Source organism: Pelophylax lessonae (genome assembly GCF_965119305.1).
Source record: "Pelophylax lessonae genome assembly, chromosome: 5".
Lineage (NCBI taxonomy): Eukaryota > Metazoa > Chordata > Amphibia > Anura > Ranidae > Pelophylax > Pelophylax lessonae.
The window spans coordinates 542,240,118-542,263,055 of record NC_138772.1 but is presented as its reverse complement, the minus strand read 5'-3'; the positions used below and the strand labels follow the sequence as shown (position 1 = coordinate 542,263,055).

Here is a 22,938-nt window from a genome sequence, read left to right as displayed (position 1 = left end):
GTACCAGCAAATGACCAGCATCAGTGACCAGGCCAGTACCAGCACCAGTGACCAGGCCAGTACCAGCACCAGTGACCAGGCCAGTACCAGCACCAGTGACCAGGCCAGTACCAGCACCAGTGACCAGGCCAGTACCAGCACCAGTGGCCAGGCCAGTACCAGCACCAGTGGCCAGGCCAGTACCAGCACCAGTGACCAGGCCAGTACCAGCACCAGTGACCAGGCCAGTACCAGCACCAGTGACCAGGCCAGTACCAGCACCAGTGACCAGTACCAGCACCAGTGACCAGGCCAGTACCAGCACCAGTGACCAGGCCAGTACCAGCACCAGTGACCAGGCCAGTACCAGCATCAGTGTCCAGCACCAGTGACCAGTACCCGCACCAGTTACCAGACCAGTACAGTACAGTACCAGCACCAGTGAACAGTACCAGCATCAGTGAACAGTACCAGCATCAGTGACCAGTACCAGCATCAGTGACCAGTACCAGCATCAGTGACCAGTACCAGCATCAGTGACCAGCACCAGTGACCAGGTATACTGATTACATTTCATTTCATTATTCTCTGGTAGTGTTAAATTGGAAAGGGGGGGTGCGGCGCAGGCGTGCGTGGGGGGGGGGGGGGCGACGGCGTGTGGGGGGGGGGGCTCCTCTCCCTGAAATGACTTTGCCACCTCCCTGAAATTCGTTTTTGCAGGTTGGGATGTCTGTTATTCGTGCTTTAAAAGAACAGGATCTTTTTTTTTTTTAGGGTTACGACCACTTTAAGGGGGGCCGAACTATGGAAATTGGGAGTAGAAAAGGGCCCGATGTTAGTGGGAATAAACAATGGCCCATCTTTGGTGTCAATGAGAGGAATAGCACCCTATCTTTGGTGTCAATGAGAGGAATAGCACTCTATCTTTGGTGTCAATGAGAGGAATAGCACCCTATCTTTGGTGTCAATGAGAGGAATAGCACCCTATCTTTGGTGTCAATGAGAGGAATAGCACCCTATCTTTGGTGTCAATGAGAGGAATAGCACCCTATCTTTGGTGTCAATGAGAGGAATAGCACCCTATCTTTGGTGTCATTGGCATTGCCATTATTGGTATCAGTGGATGAAAATAGTGCCCCAAGGTGGAGATCACTGCTCTAGGTGGATAAACTGAATAAATAAATCAGTACACACAACATATAAATCCCAATAATGCATAAATTATCCAATCACCAATCTATAAATGAATAAAGTGCTCAAACCTGCTCTTGGGTACTCATTTTTAATCAAGCTAAACAGGTGCTCTTCAGTGCATATCCCACACAAGAATGTTCACTCACAGAACCAGTGTGGCTCTTCTATAAATAAGTAGGTATATCTGTGTTTTATTAGGGGTATCCTCCTGCTCCTCCACACTCTCCAGACAGAAGAGGGCCACCAAGGGTTAACCAGCTCTTCAAAGTACCCAGAATAAAAGGACAGGTCCACATCTCTCTCCTCTCCAAATATACTTTTTCTTTTTTACGTTGTGATGCATTGGCAGCCTATTCATACAGAAATGCCTTAAATGCAACAGAGGTTAAGGTGTGCCATTACCTTCCTTACCGCACCACAATGGAATGCTTAGATGTGAATGGGCCCTTAGAGTGCGAAGGATTGGAAACCCTTTTGTTTTTTTCCTGCTTTCCGGGCTCTGTTAAGAGAGTTCCTCCTCAATATATGTCCTGCTGGCAAAACGTTTACTAGATAGGGAATGAGGAGAACTTTCCAACAGTAATTCTGACACTAGTCTGCTAAAATAATGCATTTTATTTCTGCCTGTGTTGCTGTTGGAGAGTTCCTCCCACTTCCTGACTGGTAAAACGTTCTTAGCAGGACAGGAAGCCCAACAAAATCTCTTCAACGGAGGCCTGGATGGCAGTAAAATGTTTTGGATTGACACTTTAATTGGAACATAATGGGTGTTATTACTCATTACACTCTTACCTCTCCTAGATCCACTTACTCTCCTAGTACTACTCTCCTAGTGCCACTCACCTCTCCCAGTGCCCCTCTCCTAGATCCACTTACTCTCCTAGTACCACTCTCCTAGTGCCACTTATCGCTACTAGTGCCACTTACCTCTCCCAGTGCCCCTCTCCTAGTGCCATTTGCCGCTCCAAGTACAACTCTCCTCTCCTATTACCACTCTCCTAGTGCCACTCACCACTTCTAATGCCACTCGCCTCTCTTATTGCCACTTACCTCTCCTAGGTGCCACTCCCCTAATGCCACATACCGCTCCTAGTGCCACTTCTCCAAGTGCCACTCTCCTGGTGCCACTTATCTTTCCTAGTACCACTCTCCTCTCCTAGTGTCACTTACCTCTCCTAGTGCCACTCAACTCCCAAAGTATCATTCTCCTGGTGTCACTTACCTCTCCTGGTGCCACTTACCTCTCCTAGTGTTACTTACCTCTCCTAGTGTCACTTACCCCTCTGTGCCTCTGGTCAGTATAGGTAGAGATGAAAATCTAACCCTTTCCCATCCATATCAAAAATAACATTTTGGCCGGAGTTGGCCTTTCAGAATGAAAACCTCCAGCACACAATGCTTACCAGTTTAGCCTTTCCCACTTTCAGGCAATGTTGCTGGATGGACCAGGAGGAGGCATTAAACACAACCACCTTCCCCTCACCCGTGGCACACCACAGCTTAGGGGAGTCATCCCGACCGGACTTGTCCAGCTGCCCTGCAGAGAGAGACCCGGATCAGTGTAGCAGATGATCAATGTCAAGAAGGTGACTTTACATTAGTGTGTTCCAATTATGCAGGTAATACAGAACTGTGACATCCCACTACAGCAAAATACGATTGTTAGAAATTATCACCACTTTACACTTTCAGAAAATGCTACAACTAACTAAAAACACTCCAAAAATATCCATAGAAACAGCCTAATATATAATATGGGTTTAAAGCATCTGTACTGTCTGTCTGTACAGGTCGCACAGTCTGTGCCTGCTGTCACTTAGAACAGGGGGGTCCAAAATTTCTAAACAAAGGGCATTTTTTTTTGTCCTTCAGACTATAAGGGGGCCAGTGGAAGTAGAAAAATCCTGGGGCTTGGTGATCGGTGAAAGTAAAAAAATTGAGTTCCTATGGTCAATAGAAGGAAGAATAGTGGTTTTATTGGGAGGAATAGCGCATCATCATTGGTGTCAGTGAAAGTAATAGTGCATCTTTATTGGTGTCAGTGAAAGGCATAGTGCACCTTTACTGGTGTCAGTGAAAGGAATACTGCACCTTTATTGGTGTCAGTGAAAGGAATAGTGCACCTTTATTGGTGTCAGTGAAAGGAATAGTGCACCTTTATTGGTGTCAATGAAAGGAATAGTGCACCTTTACAGGTGTCAGTGAAAGGAATAGTGCATCTTTACTGGTGTCAGTGAAAGGAATACTGCACCTTTATTGGTGTCAGTGAAAGGAATACTGCACCTTTATTGGTGTCAGTTAAAGGAATAGTGCACCTTTACTGATGCCATTCTATATCCACCATTTGGAGGAGAATTCGTGGAAGCCTCTGCCATCTGTTCCAAGGAGATAATCACTTTCAGCCTGCATGACCCAATTGCTGTAAGGTACTTTGGGTCCATGCCATCTGGTGAGCGAATTATATTCTCTTTTTGGTGTGGAATTTATCACAAGTATTCACTCTTCTATGTGGGACTGGTCACTTTCCTTTTTGTCTAATTTTGAATATTGGACTTTATTTTTGCATTTCAGTGTGTATCCCATTGTACTCACGTTAACATTTGAGAGCTGCACAATTTATGTTATATTTGGTTGCCATCACAGTCTGTTGGAGTGTCAGCGGCTATTTGTTCACTATTTTTGATAGCGCAGTATTTTTTACCACAAATGTGGACAGATGTGTCAAATGTGTGACAGATGTTGATCACTGGGATGTGGCAGATGTTCACTGGCACAGATGTGGCAGATCACGGATGAATGTGGCAGATCACGGATGAATGTGGCAGATGTTCACTGGGACAAATGTGGCAGATGTTAACTAGGACAGATGTTCACTGGGGCAGATGTTCACTGGGACAAATGTGGCAGATGTTCACTAGGACAGATGTTCACTGGGGCAGATGTTCACTGGGACAGATGTGGCACGTGTTCACTGGGACAGATGTGGCACGTGTTCACTGGGACAGATGTGGCACGTGTTCACTGGGACAGATGTGGCACGTGTTCACTGGGACAGATGTGGCACGTGTTCACTGTGACAGATGTGGCACGTGTTCACTGGGACAGATGTGGCAGATGTTCACTGGGACAGATGTGTGACAGGTGTTTTTTCACTGTGTTGGGAACACTGTTTTGGGGACACTAGCTGGGTGATTAGTGTGTAAAAAGCAGTGAAAGTGCTCTAAACTCACTGATCCCTGGCTGGCAGCACTGATCCGCTACATTTCTTATATTTTACCAAACGGAGAGCACTAGATCTGTTCCATATGTTTTATATGTGCCCTTGATCGGATTGGACTGGAGCCTGGGATCTTTACTTCACTTCCTTTGGGGACCATCATCTTTCTACCCCAGTATGAGACCCGGGGTGACTCTTGTGTCAAAGAATTAGGTGAGAGGCCACTGTAGTTGGTGGAGGGTGTGTCTACACGATCACTGGGGTGCAGATCACCAGCAAGTTTTTTATGGGATTTCTTTGATGGACTTTGTTGTCACATTATATTTGCACAATATATTTTTCACTATGCATGGACTTTTTTTATATTATCATTGTTATTTGAGGACTCTTCATATAGTGATATATGCACTGTCAATTCAAGTTTTTTTTTTTGGTGATATATGCACTTGTTTCTGACGCAGCACTGTTTGAGTATATTGATTTCCCTTTAAGATAGCCATTCTCATAGTTACATAAAAAGGCTAAGACAAGAATACAGCTTTCTAATTCAGTCATGTTCACATCTTATTGGACTGAAATTGGGCTGCAAGTAACTGTCACTTTTTTTTTTTTTTAAATAAATGTGCTAATCCTGGTATTTTCGCTTTATAAACTAAACCCCAGTGTAACAATAATCAAGAAGCAGCAGAGAACATTTCAGAGGTTTTAAGACCTGTAGTTTTCAGCATTGATATTTTCTGATACCTTAAAATCTGGCAATACAAGGACTGGCAGGTAGAACATTATTCTTGCTCTGCGGGGGAGGGACTGCAGAACAAAACATCCCATATGGGAGGGGAAAAGGCAGGCACTGTAGGTGTTCCATTCATGGCCTTACCTGGCGTATAGAGCAATACGTCCACAGACTGAGTCGTGGTCTCCCCGGCTGAAGGGTTTATCCTGTGTTTCAGAGTCTCAGAGGTGGTCTTTGGAATCATCATAGGAACTACAAAAGAAAAAAAAACAAAACTGAAACAACATAGCATAGTTCCAGGCACACAGATATATAGAGAAGTACTGATTCCCCTCCTCACTGTGTAATGGAGATCAAATAGAGGAAGATGTGATTGTAGTCAAGACCATGAGAGCAGCCTAGGGTGACAACCATAGCTTCCTCCATAGATACAATGCGTGAGTGTTGTCCCCCTAGTGGGCAGAATCTGTTACTGGCAGGATCATCAGGTGAATATACAGTTAAGGAAAAAAGCCAGAAATGTTAAACTACAGGCGGTCCCGGGTTACAAATTTCGACTTACCAATGACTCCTACTTACAAATGGAGGGAGACAGCAGGAAGTGAGAGGAAATCTCCCCCTAGGAAGGGAAATTCACTCCTGGAAGAGTTATCATGGGAAAAAAGTGTCTCCACTGAAGCTTTATCACCAATCATTGCTTTCATGACAACCCAAAATTTTCAAAATCCAATTGTCACAGGGACAGAAAGTCAAGTGAAATTTTCTGAACAGGGCCAAAAAAAGACAGCAAAACAAATGTTATGGGGGTGTTAACCCTTCCCCATACTATCCAAAAAGCTTAGAAATAATTTTTTTGGCTTGAGCTACACTTAAAAAATGTACCTGTTTCGACTTACAAACAAATTCAACTTAAAAATATAACTACAGACGCCATCTTGTTTGTAACCCACGGACTGCCTGTAACGCAGTCACCTCAAGTTGCCTAGTTGCTCTCAAGTTCATCCAACAGCTTTATCTACTTGCCGACCAGCTGCTGTAGTTTTACTGCGCCAGGACGGCTCTGTTACGTGAAACGACGTACCTATAGGTCACTTCGCGTAGCAGATAGTGGGGGCGCACTCGTGCCACTGGAGGCGCATGCGTCGACTGGCCAGAGGAGGAGCCAATCAGTGGGTCCAGCGAATGCGATGTCTGCTGAGCACCCTCGATCGCTCCCCATGGAGACAGAATGGCGGTCTGCTGATGTAAACAAGGCAGATGCTGTTCTGTCAGTGATGAACAAAGAGATCCTGTTGTTCACCTCTCTTGTTCTGTGTTCATCCAGTGAGTATATCCCCCACACAGTTAGAAAGCATCCCCTAGGCACACACTGAACCCTTTGATTGCCTCTGGTGTTAACCCCTTCCTTGCCAGTTTCATTAGTACAGTAACAGCGTATATTTTTAGCACTGATTCCTGTAGTAATGTCACTGGTCCCCCCAAAAATGTCACTTAGGTGTCCGATCTGTCCGCCGCAATGTCCCAGTCCCGCTAAAAATTGCTGATCGCCGCCACTACTAGTAAAAAATAAATAAATACATACATTTTAAAAAAATGACAAAACGATCCCCTAGTTTGTAAATGCGATAACTTTTGCGCAAAACAATCAATATACACTCATTGGGATTTTTTTTACCAAAAATATGTAGCAGAATAAAAATTGGTCTAAATTGATGAAAAAATTTACTTTTTACTGGGAATGTTTTATAGCAGAAAGTAAAAAATTGTTGTTTTTTTTTTTCAGATTTTTAGCTCTTTTTTGGTTTATAGCGCAAAAAATAAAAACCGCACTGGTGATCAATTACCACCCAAAAAAATCCTATTTGTGGGGAAAAAAAGGACATTCATTTTATTTGGGTACAGTTTCGCACGACTGCCTAGTGCCGTATCGCAAAAAATGGCCTGGTCATTAAGGGGGTAAAACCTTCCGGCCCTTAAGTGGTTAATGCTTTCTGAGTTGCAAGCACAGAACAAGTATGTGGCAAGTAAAGTCAGGTGATTGTTCCCGGTCAGTGACTTCATAGGTCAGTTCTACTGAAGACAGAGAATTCCCTCCTATGCTACAGGTCCAGTAATATAAAACTCTATTTTACTCTATTGTCCCTTTGTGTATTATTTGGCACTCTTTTTTTTTTCAACTCATGTGGTTATTTTTATCTTTGGAGATATAATACTTATGGCTGTTTCTATTATTTACTCCCCTTGCACTATCACGTTTAACCACTTAAGCCCCGGAAGATTTTCCCCCCTTCCTGACCAGGGCCTATTTTGCGATTCGGCACTGCGTGACTTTAACGGACAATTGCACGGTCGTGCGACACTGTGCCCAAATAATATTGATGTCCTTTTTTTTCCCACAAACAGAGCTTTCTTTTGGTGGTATTTGATCACCTGTGCAATTTTTTGATCATGCGCTATAAACAAAAAAGAGCGACAATTTTGCAAAAATAACAATATTTTTCACATTTTTTTTATATGAAATTCCCCCCCAAAAAAATGTAAAAATCAAAATTTTTTAACATTTTCGGCCAATTTGTTTTATGCTACATATGTTTGGTAAAAAAAAAAAAAAAATCGCAAAAAGCGTATTTTGATTGGTTTGCGCAAAAGTTATTGCGTTTACTAACAAAGGGAAAGATTTTTGTCATTTTTGTTGTTTTTTTTTTTTTTTAACGAGTAATGGCGGAGATCTGCGATTTTTTTTTTGCGGGACTGCGACATTGCGGCGGACAGATCAGACCCTTGACTGACATTTTTGACACTTTTGGGGGTACCAGTGCCATTACTGCAGTAATCAGGGCTATACATATGCACTGTTACTGTAAAAATTACACTGGCAGTGAAGGAGTTAACTGTATTGGAGAGGGAGGGGTTAAGTGTGTCCTAGGGGCGTGTTTCTAACTGTGATTGGCTGTGGCTACTAGCGTAAGAACAGAGATCAACGGTCCTACATAGTAGAACCGTATGATCTCCATTCTTACACAGGGAAGAATGACAGGCGGCTTTGTTTACATTAGCCACCTGCCTTTCTTCCCGGTGCAACGGACGATCGCGAGTGCCCAACGGACATCGGGTCCACCGGGCACACGCGCGGGGGGGGGGGGGGTCCGTGACCGCGCGGGAGTGCGCCTCCGGCGGCGCGCGTTCGCTCCCTAGAGCCTCACAGGCTAGCCCTACGTCGCATTGCCTGTGAGGGGCTGCCCGCCGCGGTATATAGTCGTGCGGCGGTCGGCAAGCGGTTAACGGTTTGTGCAAAGATTTATTTTATCTTGTTCTCTGAAATCCGTTTAATTTGAATTTTTTTTGTATACAGGTGTCTAGGTAATGTCGCCTGTTGCTATATGCTGCAGTCTCTTGTTTTGACCTTTACTGAGGGGTAATGATGGAAACACGTGGTTTTCCTTGATATTTTTTTATTCCTCCTCCTCCCCGTCCTTCAACTTGTTTGAAGTCCTCCCCCCCTTTGACCCACCGCGGCTTTGATCTCTCACATTCCCCCATCCTCCCCCCCCCTTTTTTTTTTCTCTTTTGTCAATTTTTCTGTTGCTATTTATTTTTGGTATGATGCATTGACGTATTAAATATATGGTTATAATTGTATTGGGAAAATTATGTATAATATGTACTGATATGGATTGTTATTTATCCTAGAATATATGAAACTTTGCTAATCTGCTTGACATTATACAACATTGAATTGGATCCTGAAGAAGCTATTCTAGCAAAACGCGTCGATCCACAAGCAATCTTTGCGATGCATTTTGATATACATTGTGAGACTATCATGACTAGAGGAATTGCATATATGTATTCATATATATTATACTGTTTGCCATTTCAATAAATATGTTTATTTTATTTTTTTTATTATTGTTTATTTGTGATCTTTACTGATTACAGTAAACCCCCGCTCCATTGCGGTTCAGTTTTTGCGGTCCCGGTATATTGCGGGTTTTTTTGTAATGTTATTTTACTATATAAATCATTAAAAATGAAAGATTTTTGTGTTTTCCATAGCTCTTGCTCTGTCTCTTAGTATCTTTTATGTGTTTAAATGAGTTTCTATTGTTTTAAAAGTGTGTTTAAAGACCTTAAAATGCTTTTACACGTACAGTGACAGTAAAAAAAACCATGCCTACAATGCATTTTAATAGGGTTTTTCTATTTCGCGGATTTTCACTTTTCACGGCTGGGTCCGGAACGTAACCCCCGCAATGGAGGGGGGGTTTACTGTATATTGAGGCACATTTAAATCCCCATACCCAGAGTTTGGTAGAATTCGTCTACCAACCTGGCTCTACTATTTACCTACAATTAATTACAGGGGACGGTGCCAACTTTTTTAGAGTTAGACCATTTCTCTCCATACAATCTTCATAAAACTCACCTTCGTTCCTCATCCTGTCGAAGTGTGAGAGCTTGGACGCAGCATAGATGGATTTAGCCGTCTGGAGAGCTCCAACCACAGCGTTCATGAGCAGGACATTGGTGAGAGCCTCCTGTACATACTGAGGATCCTGTATACAATGAAGGAGCGAGTGTGAAAAACTACCACAATAATCATATGACTGTATGCATGTATGCAACAATGTATTCTTGTACAGTAAGTATGAGAATCAGACCCTACCTGTAACCCTAACACAAATCCTCTCTGCAATCCGAACACCAATTCTCCCTGTAACACCAATTCTCCCCGTAAGCCCAACACCAATTCTCACTGTAACCCTAACACCAATTCTCACTGTACCCATTACATTAACCCTCCCTGTAACCCCAACACCAGTTCTCCCTGTAACCCCAACAACAATTCTCCCTGTAACCCCAACACCAGTTCTCCCTGTAACCCCAACAACAATTCTCCCTGTAACCCCAACACCAATTCTCCCTGTAACCCCAACAACAATTCTCCCTGTAACCCCAACAACAATTCTCCCTGTAACCCCAACAACAATTCTCCCTGTAACCCCAACACCAATTCTCCCTGTAAGCCCAACACCAATTCTCCCCGTAACCCCAAAACCAATTCTCACTGTAACCCCAACACCAATTTTCCCTGTAACCACTTCATTAACCCTCCCTGTAACCCCTACACCAATTCTTTCTGTAACCCCCACACAAATTCCCCCTGTAACCCCAACACTATCCCTCCCTGTAACCCCAACACCAATTCTTTCTGTAACCCCAACACTAACCCTCCTTGTAACCCCAACACCAATTCTCCCTGTAACCCTAACACTAATCCTCCCCTGTAAACCTAACACCAATTCTCCCTGTAATCATAACACTAGCCATCCCAGTAACCCTCACACTGATCCTACCTGTAATCCTAACACTACCCTATACCATAACCCTCCCTGTAACCTTAATACTAACCCTCCCAGTAACCCTCACACTAATCCTACCTGTAATCCTAACACTACCCTATACCATAACCCTCCCTGTAACCCTCCCAGTAACCCTCCCAGTAACCCTCACACTAATCCTACCTGTAATCCTAACACTACCCTATACCATAACCCTCCCTGTAACCTTAATACTAACCCTCCCAGTAACCCTCACACTAATCCTACCTGTAATCCTAACACTACCCTATACCATAACCCTCCCTGTAACCCTCCCAGTAACCCTCACACTAATCCTCCCTGTAACACTCACATAACCCCCCGTAGCCCTCACCCTAGCCCCTCTGTAACCCTAACACAACTCTAAATGTCCCAGCAGCAGATATAGAGGAAGTCTCAGCGAGTTCTGCCAGCCTAGACTAGAATGAATTGCGGAATAAGTCCACAATTATGTTTCCAGTGAAAAAAGTCCAGGAAACCAACGTCTCTCCAAACATGGCAGCCAGGACTTCCACTGAATATTCACCAACCTACCTTGTGGTTGTCGGCCATCTTCCTCCCTGCCCACATCTCTTTGATCATCAGATTCCACAGCTCACATTCACCCTTTAGATTGACATCAAATGTCTCTTTCCTGGTGGAGGCCTTAATCCTGAGTGTTGGAATCCGTAACAGCAAGAAGGCCGACATAGAGACTTTAACATCCTAGAGAACATGGGAGAGACTTTGAGTTGGAACGTGAACTTAATAATATACAGTACACACTAAAAATTCCCCTACATTTACAGTATCTCACAAAAGTAAGTACACCCCTCACATGTGTGTAAATATTTTATTCTATCTTTTCATGTGACAACACTGAAGAAATGACACTTTGCTACAATGTAAAGTAGTGAATGTACAGCTTGTATAACAGTGTAAATTTGCTGTCCTCTCAAAATAACTCAACACACAGCCATTAATATCTAAACCGCTGGCAACAAAAGTGAGTACACCCCTAAGTGAAAATGTCCAATTTTGGGCCCAAATTGTCAATATTTTGTGTGGCCACCATTATTTTCAAGCACTGCCTTAACCCTCTTGGGCATGGAGTTCCCCAGAGCTTCACAGGTTGTCACTGGAGTCCTCTTCCACTCTTCCATGATGACATCACAGAGCTGGTGGATGTTGGAGACCTTGTGCTCCTCCACCTTCTGTTTGAGGATGCCCCACAGATGCTCAATAGGGTTTAGGTCTGGAGACATGCTTGGCCAGTCCATCACCTTTACCCTCAGCTTCTTTAGCAAGGCAGTTGTCATCTTGGAGGTGTGTTTGGGGTCGTTATCATGTTGGAATACTGCCCTGCGGCCCAGTCTCTGAAGGGAGGGGATCATGCTCTGCCTCAGTATGTCACAGTACATGTTGGCATTCATGGTTCCCTCAATGAACTGTAGCTCCCCAGTGCCGGCAGCACTCATGCAGCCCCAGACCATGACACTCCCACCACCATGCTTGACTGTAGGCAAAACACACTTGTCTTTGTACTCCTCCTGCTTGTCTTCAGTAAACTGTTTGCGGGCTTTCTTGTGCATCATCTTTAGAAGAGGCTTCCTTCTGGGATGATAGCCATGCAGACCAATTTGATGCAGTGTGCGGCGTATGGTCTGAGCACTGGCAGGCTGACCCCCCACCCCTTCAACCTCTGCAGCAATGCTGGCAGCACTCATTTGTCTATTTCTCATAGACAACCTCTGTATATGACGCTGAGCACGTGCTCTCAACTTCTTTGGTTGACCATGGCGAGGCCTGTTCTGAGTGGAACCTGTCCTGTTACGCTGCTGTATGGTCTTGGCCACCGTGCTGCAGCTCATTTTCAGGGTCTTGGCAATCTTGGTATAGCCTAGGCCATCTTTATGTAGAGTAACAATTCTTTTTCAGATCCTCAGACAGTTCTTTGCCATGAGGTGCCATGTTGAACTTCCAGTGACCAGTATGAGAGAGTGAGAGCGATAACACCAAATCTATCACACCTGCTCCCCGTTCACACCTGAGACCTTGTAACACTAATGAGTCACATGACACTGAGGAGGGAAAATGGCTAACTGGCTCCCAATTTGGACATTTTCACTTAGGGGTGCACTCACTTTTGTTGCCAGCGGTTTAGACATTAATGGCTGTGTGTTGAGTTATTTCTGAGGGGGACAGCAAATTTACACTTATACAAGCTGTACACTCACTACTTGAACGAACACAGTGAGTGATCAGTACCAATCACTCCTGCGTCCATTCATCACTGAAGCATAGTGAACTGTGTTTACTATGCTTCCGTTTGTGAATGAGCAGGAAGCCTCAGAACCCTTCCTTTACATTCATCTGTGCAGTTGAGACTGTAGACGAGAAAGGGACTGATAAATCAATGTCCTCAGGTACTTTCGGCAGGGGGCTCTGTCAAGTAGGCTGTATGGGGCCCCCGTGATTTCTAACAGCAGCCCTGAAGAGAGCAACAGGTGAGGAAAGTAAAGGTGTGTAGATGCAGCTGGGGTGGGGAGGGCTTTACAGCAAACCTGTTGCGGTGGCTGCCAAAATATCTCTCTCCCCCCCCCCCCCCCCAAAAAAAAAAAAACAAATCTCATCAACCATATAAACAGGACCCAGGTGCTCTACATTGCACAAAAACTTTACCGCCCCATCAGCGAGCGCTCACCTCTATATTCCTAAATATGGCGATTTCCTCGTAGCTCTGCCTGCCCTCGATTAGAAGGAAAAGTCTCTTCTGAGTCATGGCGATCTTCCCCACCCCCATGTTGGTTTTCACCGAACTGGACAGCTTGTAGACAAACTCATTCTGGTCCAGCCTCTCGGTGACTATGGACGGCAGATCAACCTCCTCCGCTTCCGCCTCCGTCTCCTTCCAGCAGTAGTAGAAATCTCTGAAGATATCCGGGTCTATCTGCTTCTGGTGACCTTCAGGGGACAGGAAAAATTGGAAATTGTTAGTCATTCTGGGAAAAGAGTTTTGGATACAGTAAGGTAGGGTAAGAACTAGTGATTGGCCGATATCGGTTTTTCGCTGCTGATACCGATATTTTGGCCAATGCATATCGGTATCGGACGATATTTTTGTACATTAACCGCTTGCCGCCCGCCCGCCGTCATATGACGGCGGAGCGGAGCGACCATTATCCTGGGCCGCCGTCATATGACGGCGGCACTTTAAGCAGGGCAGGCGCGCGATCGCGTGCGCGCCGCCCTGCACTGCCGGTGTCGGGGTGTCCCCGGGACACCCCCCGTCACCGGCAGGGGGGAAACAGCCAATGGGCGTGGCTGTTTCCCACGTGATCGGCTGTGTTCCAATGACACAGCCGATCACAATGAAGGCGCCCACTAGATGACCGCGCATGCGCGATCGGGAGCGCGCAGCGCGGTCATGTCGGTGGCACTGTGTTCCGTAGGAACACAGCTGTCACCGGCAGTAGTAAACAGTCACTGACAGTGACTGTTTACTATGTGATCGGCTGTGAATCCATTCACAGCCGATCAGAAAATGTAAACAAAGAGCAGTAACTCAGTGTTACTAGCTCTTCTCTCCTCATACAGTTTCCAGTATGAGGGGAGAAGAGCTAGAAATAGTGAGTTACTGCTCTGTACACGTCACAAAGTAAAAATCACACTAATAAAGGTCCCCACACTGTCCTCAGCCCCCCCCAATGTCACCTGTCACCCAACAGTCACCTCATCAGTGCCCAGAAATTGACACCCATAACGTTCACATGTGAGCGCAGCGATCGCAGGCAGAATCACTGCGATTCTGCCCGCGATCCGGAAATCATTGCAAATCGCGGGACGCCTGTGCGTTGCCCCTGATTTGCAATAGCACCCCAAACGCTGTGCGATGTTGCCGCCATTTCCACCTGCCGAATCGCGGTAACATCGCGCAAACATTGCATGACGCCCAAAAAAGGTACAAGAGTTTCTTTGGAGCGTCATGCGTTGTTTGCGCAATGTTACCGCGATTCGGCAGGCGGAAATCGCAGCAACATCGCACAGCATTTGGGGTGCTATTGCAAATCACGGGCAACGCACAGGCGCCCCGCAATTTGCAATGATTTTTGGATCACGGGCAGAATCGCAGTGATTCTGCCCGTGATCGCTACGCTCACATGTGAACATAGCCTAAAGTTCACCGGTCACCAGAGACTGCCATCAGTACCGCCGTGCACCATCGCCCGTCACCTGTCACCCATCAGTGACCATCGCCCGTCACCTGTCACCCCATCAATCACCGTCACCTGTCACCCCATCAGTCATCGTCACCTGTCACCCCATCAGTCATCGTCACTTGACACCCCATCAGTGATCGTCACTTGTCACCCCATCAATCATCGTCACATGTCACCCCGTCAGTGACTGTCATCTGTCACCCCATCAATCATCGTCACCTGTCACCCCATCAATCATCGTCACCTGTCACCCCATCAATCATCGTCACCTGTCACCTCATCAATCATCGTCACCTGTCACCTCATCAATCATCGTCACCTGTCACCCCATCAGTCATCGTCACCTGTCACCCCATCAGTCATCGTCACCTGTCACCCCATCAGTCATCGTCACCTGTTTGCCATATACATGCAATCACTTACTGACCGCCTAACGACTATATGCGTCGGCCATTAAAAGCTAAATACTGGGGTTATGGCAGCAGATAGCCCCCATAACCCCGGTATTTTTTGAAACGGCGGGCGGTCGGCTTTCAGATAAGGGTGGTCCCAGTGGCGGATTCGCCGCGGAATTACCCTTACGGTGCAGGGGAAGAGGTGACCCCCCCCCCCCCTCCTGCCGCGTCCCAGACGTTTTCCCAGCTTACCGGACCCGCCGGCAGCGGGGAAAACTATCCGGTCACGGATCCTCAGAGACAGGAAGTCGAGTGAGGGCAAGATGGCCCTCACTCAACTCTATGGTCTTGGAGGACCGGAGCTACGTCAAAAGACGTTGCCTAGCAACCGGTTTAAAGGGCCGCTTTTTTTTTTTGCTTTTTTTTTTTTCCTCTTTCAACAATTTTTTTTTTTTTTTTGCTTTTTTAGTGTAGTTGTGAGGTGTGAGGTCTTTTTGACCCCAGATCTCACAATAAAGAGGACCTGTCATGCCTATTTCTATTACAAGGGATATTTACATTCCTTGTAATAGGAATAAAAATGATCAAAACATTTTTTTTTTTAAACTGTGTAAAAATAAAAAAATAATAAATAAAATAAATAGGAAAAAAAAAAAAAAAAAATTAAAGCGCCCTGTCCCCGTTAGCTCGCGTGCAGAAGCAAACGCATACGCAAGTCCCGCCCACATATGTAAACGGTGTTCAAACCATACATGTGAGGTATCGCCGCGATCGTTAGAGCGAGAGCAATAATTTGAGCCCTAGACCTCCTCTGTAACTCTAAGCTAGTAACCTGCAGAAATTTTTAAAATGTTGCCTATGGGGATTTTTAAGTACCAATGTTTGGCGCCATTCTGTGAGCATGCGCAATTTTGAAGCATGACATGTTGGGTATCTAATTACTCGGCGTAACATTATCTTTCACATTATGGAAAAAAATTGTGCTAAATTTACTGTTTTCTTATGTTTTAGTTTCAAAAAAACCTCATTTGGAAGACTGCTGCGCAAATATGGTGTGATAAAAAATATTGCAACGATCTCCATTTTATTCTCTAGGGTCTCTGCTAAAAAAAAATATATAATGTTTGGGGGTTCAAAGTAGTTTTCTAGCAAAAAAAATGATTTTAGCTTGTAAACACCAAGTGTCAAAAATAGGCCCAGTCTTAAAGTGGATAAATGGACAACTTTGTGTAAAGCGCTACTTGGATGTGAGGCCTATGTATGTGGCCAGGCTGTGAAAAAGTGTTACACATGTGGTATCGCCATACTCAGGAGGAATAGCAGAATGTATTTTGGGGTGCAAGTTTTGCTATGTACATGCGATGTGTTAGAAATATTGCATAAATGGACAGCTTTGTGTAAAAAAAATGTGTTTTCATTTTCTTTCCACATTTTCCAAAAACTTGTGGAAAAAAATGACATATTCAAAAGACTCATTATGCCTCAAAGATTATACGTTGGGCTGTTTGCTTTCCAAAATGGGGTCATTTTATGGGGGTTTCCATTGTCCTGGTGCTCCAGGGCCTTCAAAAGTGCGATAGGTTGTCAGGAAATTATATGTGTAATTTGTGCTCCTAGAATGCCGGACGCTGCTACTCGGATGTTAGGCCTCTGTATGTGGCCAGGCTGTGAAAAAGTCTCACACATGTGGTATCGCCATACTCAGGCAGAGTAGTAGAATGTGTTTTGGGGTGTAGTTGCAAGTATACATGTGCTGTGTGAGAGAAATAACCTGTTAATACGGCAATTTGTAAAAAAAAAAAAAATAAAAAAAAAAAATCTTCATTTTGCAAAGCATTGTGGGAAAAAATTACAACTTCAAAAAACTCATCATGCCCCTTATTAAATACCTTGGAATGTCTACTTTCCAAAAAGGGGTCATTTGGGGGGTATTTGTACTTTCCTGACCTTTTAGTGTCTCAAGAAATGAGATAGGCCTTCAGTACATCAGGTGTGATCAAGTGTGATCAATTTTCAATGAATAGCACCATAACTTGTGGACTCTATAACTTTCACAAAGACCAAATAATATACACTTACTTGGGTTATTTTTACCAAAGATAAGTAGCAGTATAAATTTTGGCCAAAATTTGTGAAGATAAATGACTAATTTGCAAAATTTTATGACAGAAACAAAGAAAAATGCGTTTTTTCACGATATTTTCAGTCTTTTTTTATTTATAGCACAAAAAATAAAAAACCCAGTAGTGATTAAATACCATCAAAAGAAAGCTCTATTTGTGTGAAAAAAAGGACACAATTTTTGTATGGGTACAGTGTTGCATGACTGAGTAATTCTCAGTCAAAGTGTGAGAGCGCTGAAAGCTGAAAATCGGTCTGGGCAGGAAGGGGGTGAAAGTGCACTGTAGGCAAGTGGTTAAAAAAAATTATTTTTTCTTTGACAGGTACTTTTGTGGAGGGACCCCAAACCCTTCCACTGCACTTAAAAGCATTCAAAACGCCAAGTTTGGCTGTTTTGAATGCTGTAATTTTTTTTAATCTGGCGCCGAGTACCCAGAAGTGATGTCATGACTTGCCTTCCGGGTTTTTACATGGAGACCCGATCAGAGCCGAATGCGGCTTTGATCGGGTCTTCGTGCAGGCTGGTTGCCCGGGTCTCCTGGCGGGATGGGAGACCCGGGTGAGCCGCGGAAGGCGGCGGGAGGGGGGGGACGTCTCCTCCCGCTCCTTGTAATGACAGCCGAGCGGCATTCTCAGCCGCATTGGTTGTCATTACAAGACATCCGACCGTCGGCTATGGACGCCGGTACCGGGGTGGTGCCTCTAGCTGCAGCTTTCACTCCGGTACAGCACTTTCCTGAAATATCGCTCACCTTGGGGGCTGATTCCAATATATCAGGGAAAGTGCATATCGGCCCTCGATAGATGGGCTTTGCCGATAATCGGTCGATCCCTAGTAAGAACCTCTTTCACTGTGTGTGCCATCTGTATCAGAATGGGAAAATTTACCTTTACTTCCTGTTCTGGAGATAAAGCAGGGAGTTAGAGGAAATCTCTCCAAAGTGACTGTTTTTACCAGAACTAGAGTCCCCATTGGAAGATTTCCCCTCTATTCCGGTTATGCTGATATCACAATTTTAGGACGAATGAGGATGAACCTCCTAGCATAGGTGCGCACACCCTGATCACCCTGTGTGGTGCAGATTCCCCCTTTTTAGACCAATGAGGCTCCTAAAAAAATGTAAAAGAATATTTAAAAAAAATAAATATGTAAAAAATAAAATAATTAAAAAAAAAAAAACCTACTGACACAGTGAGTACAACTACTTCCCACCGGGAGGCTGTCATATGATGTCCTGGGCTTTAAGTGGTGATATCTGGATGATGGGTGCAGCTACTGGCATCATTCAGAGATCTATTTTTTCAGCCGGTAATTCCCTGCAATGTAAAAGCCATCATAGCGGCTGTTTAGCCTCTTGATTGCGTTAAAAGGTGGACGCCCCCCCCCCGCCACCTCTCCCTCCTCGTCCATGTGACTGGTGAGCTGGAGAATGAAGGCGGAGGCGGTGGTTTAACAAAGAGCTGACCGTGGACCAGATGGTCCTCAGCCATCTCTATGACCCTCGGAGGCTGGAAGCGACATGACCTCACTTCTGGCGCCGACAGATGTAAACACTATAGTTTTTTTTTTTGCTTGGAAGCTTGGTCATTTTTTTTTTTTTATTTAAGGCTTTCTAGCCTAGAGAAGCAATCTTTTAGATCCACAATCTCTCTGTAAAGAGGACCTGTCATGCCCTATTCCTATCACAAGGGATGTTTAAATTCCTTGTAATAGAAATAAAAGTGATCAAAAAATAAATGTAAAAGAAAAGTAAAAAATAAAAAAAATAAAAATGCCCCTATCCCCTTGTGCTCGCACGCAGAAGCAGACTCATACGTAAGTCGCTCCTGCATATGTAAACGGCGTTAAAACCACACATGTGAGGTATCACCGTGAACCTCAGAGCGAGAGCAATAATTGTAGTAATGGATATCCTCTAGAACTCTAAACTGGTAACCTGTAAAAATTTTTAAAGCATAGCCTATGGAGATTTTCAAGTACTAAAGTTTGTCGCCATTCCATTAGGGTGCGCAATTTTAAAGTGTGACATGTTAGGTATCTATTTACTTGGAGCACAAAAGTAGTGACCACACTCCGATGTAGATAGAAACATTGAAATGTTATTCTTTACCACAAATTCCATACAGGACTTGACACATCACAGGACAGGTACATGGGTTGACGCGTTTCACGACACTATGATCGCTTACTCATAACCATGTCGCCATTCCATTAGGGTGCGCAATTTTAAAGTGTGACATGTTAAGTATCTATTTATGGCGTATCTATGTATGGCGTAACATCATCTTTCATGCTGTACAGTACTGTAATGTAAACATTGGTCAAACGGTGTATTGTTTCGTTTTTAATTCATGAAAGTGTTTATTTCCAAAAAATGTGTTTGAAAAATTTCTAGGGTCTCTGCTTAAAAAAATTATATATTTTATATATATATATATATATATATCCCTGCTGGGGAGCATAGGTGTGTGCAGCTTATTGCATTATGGTGTGCACCCCAAAGCTCTAAGGCTCCGTTCACATGTGAGCGTATGGATCGCGGGCAGAACCGCCACGATTCCGCCTGCGATCCGGAGATTATTGCAAATCGCGGGATGCCTGTGCATTGCCCTTGATTTGCAATAGCCCCCCAAACGCTGAGCGATGTTGCCGCGATTTCCGCCTGCCGAATCCCGGTAACATCGCGCAAAAAAAATCGTGGGACAATACGCTCCAAAGAAGCTCTTGTTCTTTTTTGGGCGTAATGCGTCCCGCAATTTTTTTTTGCGCGATGTTACCGCGATTCGGCAGGCGGAAATCGCGGCAACATCGCTCAGCGTTTGGGGGGCTATTGCAAATCAACGGGCAACGCACAGGCATCCCGCGATTTGCAATAATCTCCGGATCGCGGGCGGAATCGCGGCGGTTCTGCCCGCGATCCATACGCTAACATGTGAACGGAGCCTAACACGTGTGTGTGTGTGTGCGCCTGTGTACTTATCCACTTGCCATCCATGGCAATTCTGACATTTCTTTCATATACTGTATGTAAAAAACTGTGTTTTTCTTTTTTTGCCAGAAAATCACTTAGAACCCATAAATTATATATATATTCACTTCATGAAAGTGTTTTGTTTTTTTTCGAAAAAATTTAAAAATTTGTGTTTGAAAAATCTCCAGGGTCTCTGCAAAAAAAAAAAAAGGATTTTGTAAAGTCTTACCGTAAAATCCTTTTCTCTTAGCTCATTGACAGACGTAGTCCTCGGTGATTCAGCACCTTCGGGTTATGCTGCCCTCCACAGGAGTAGGACTAGACAGGAAATAAAATGCTCTGGCCACACCCTAGGGGCAGTCCCCGAGGGTATATCCTCTCTCTCTCTGCCACAGCAAATCAGTTATGTCACAAAGTAGTGTTTAAAGAATTTAACCCAACCCAACTCCAAAACAGAGGGGCGGGTTTCTACGTCTGTCAATGAGCTAAGAGAAAAGGATTTTACGGTAAGATTTTACAAAAATCCATTTTTCTCTATCGCTCATTGACAGACGTAGTCCTCGGTGATTCAGCACCTTCGGGACGTCCCAAAGCAGTACCACAAATGAGGGGTGGGAAAAATGGAAATTAAATCCAATCTAGAAGGCCCAACCGGTGCCAACTAGAAGTTTTACAATGCTCATCCTCAATGATGAGACTCAACAAAAAAATTTTTCAACAGAAAAAATCCTCGAGGTAGACCTCCGGTCTCCTCAAATTACGGCCTGCAAAACCTTGCGGCCAAATGAGGCATCCGCCGATGCCATCACATCAATTTTATAAAATTTTGTAAAGGTATGTACCGACGACCAGGTGGTCGCCTTACATACCTGGACCACTGACGCCTGATGGCGGAAGGCCCAGGAAGTACTGAGCGCTCGAGTGGAGTGCGCCCTAACAGGGAACGGAGGACTCCGACCCTTAATAGAATAAGCCTGTACCACCGTCTGTCTAATCCATTTGGCGATAGTCGCGGCAGATGCAGGCAACCCCTTTCTGGGGCCATCCGTGATCACAAAAAGTGAATCCGTCTTACGGAACGATTCCGTAGCCTTCAGGTATACCCTGATTGCCCGAACCACATCCAAGGAATGCAACGCATGTTCCCGATGATGATTGGGCTGAGGACACAAGGAAGGTAGTACAATATCTTCATTCAGATGAAAATCTGAAACCACCTTAGGAAGAAAGGATGGCTTAGGATGAAGTACTACCTTATCCCTATGAATCACTAAGTATGGGGACTGGCATGATAAAGCAGCCAGTTCTGACACCCTGCGTGCAGAAGTGATAGCCACCAAGAAGGCCACCTTCTGGGATAAAGTAAGCAAGGGAATCTCCCTGATGTTTTCAAAGGGAGGTTTCTGTAGAACCGACAAAACCAAATTAAGATCCCAGGGCGGTAAGGGCGCGCGGACTGGTGGAGCCAGGTGCCGCACCCCCTGGATGAAATTCCGCACCAAGGACTTGGTAGCTAAAGGTTTCTGAAAGAAGATTGCTAATGCTGAAACTTGACCTTTGATGGTGCTCAAGGCTAGTTTCTGCTCAACCCCTTTCTGCAGAAAGGCCAATATTCGGGTCACCGAATAGGTACGTGGAGGAATCCCTAAAGATTCGCACCACGCGATATAAGTCTTCCATGTGCGATAATAGACCTTGCTGGAAGTCGCTTTCCTTGCTTTAATAAGGGTAGGAATAACTGAAGCTGACAACCCTCTGTCCTTCAGTACTTGGGTCTCAATGGCCAGGCCATTAAAACCAGCGACTGTAAAGCATGATGGAAGATTGGTCCTTGAGACCGCAGACACTCCCTGAGACAAAGTTCCCACGGAACGTCCGCAACTAGCATGTCCAAGTCGGCCAGGCCGGCTTGACGGGGCCAGCCTAGAATTTCTAGGACCATTGGCGCTGACTGGATCTGAACCAGGCGTCCCTAGAGCTATCTGGCCCCGACCATCCGAGAAAGTCTGGTCGTTTTCTGTTCCCACACATTTATCAGACACCGGATTCCTATCAGGAAGGGTGATCTTTTCTGGTTGAACCTCAGGGACCGAAGTCACCCGGCTAGAGGCTTCTTGGTCTGTCTGGTCAACCAGATCCGATTCCTGTGGGGAATTGAGACTAATCTTTGGAAAAGGTAAAGGAAAAGATCTGTTCAGGGAACGGTAACTACCGCTCCCTGTAGTACTTAAATGTTGGAAGGGAAGAATCGCACCGGTAGCAGTAGTCGATGCTCGATCTAATGTCCTGAATACCGGTGAAAACGTCCCCCCACCCTCAAACCGGGTGGGGGCGCACCTTCAGGCTGTGTAATCCTTTGCTTCGAGTTTGGCTGAGTCGGTCCTCTGTTTGTCCGACCAGCCCTTCTTGAACCCTCCTGGAGGAGTCTTGCCTTTCCCGCTTGTTCCAGCCGGGCGTGCGAACCCTTTATGGGCGGTAAAGAAAGGTCCTCGCTTGTTACGAGGTCCCTTAGCTTTAGCAGCCTGTGGCAAGAAAGTGCTCTTGCCCCCAGTGGCGTCCTTAATGATCTCATCTAGGGTGGCCCCAAATAGGCGATTCCCCTGAAAGGGGAGATTCGTCAAGGTCTTTTTGGAACCTAGGTCTGCTGACCAGCATTTTAACCACAGCACACGTCTGAGGATTACCGCTGACATAGATGCATGCCCTAATAGGGGGGTAGCATCCAAGGCTGCGTCACAGACAAACTG

At 45.0% G+C, this 22,938-nt stretch overlaps 1 protein-coding gene across 1 annotated transcript in view; it reads right to left on the bottom strand.

Moving 5' to 3' along the window:
- The window catches only part of DENND3 (DENN domain containing 3), a gene marked incomplete at its 3' end in the record, with an annotated part of 300,261 nt that overhangs the window by 13,323 nt on the left and 264,000 nt on the right, over positions 1–22,938 (bottom strand). Inside the window, exons 14-18 of the mRNA XM_082257394.1 lie at positions 13,188–13,447; positions 11,039–11,209; positions 9,550–9,679; positions 5,268–5,375; positions 2,577–2,710 (exon numbers count right to left, since the gene is read on the bottom strand). Of these exons, the coding sequence (XP_082113520.1) occupies positions 2,577–2,710; positions 5,268–5,375; positions 9,550–9,679; positions 11,039–11,209; positions 13,188–13,447 (803 nt within the window). The remainder of the gene's footprint in view (positions 1–2,576; positions 2,711–5,267; positions 5,376–9,549; positions 9,680–11,038; positions 11,210–13,187; positions 13,448–22,938) is intronic.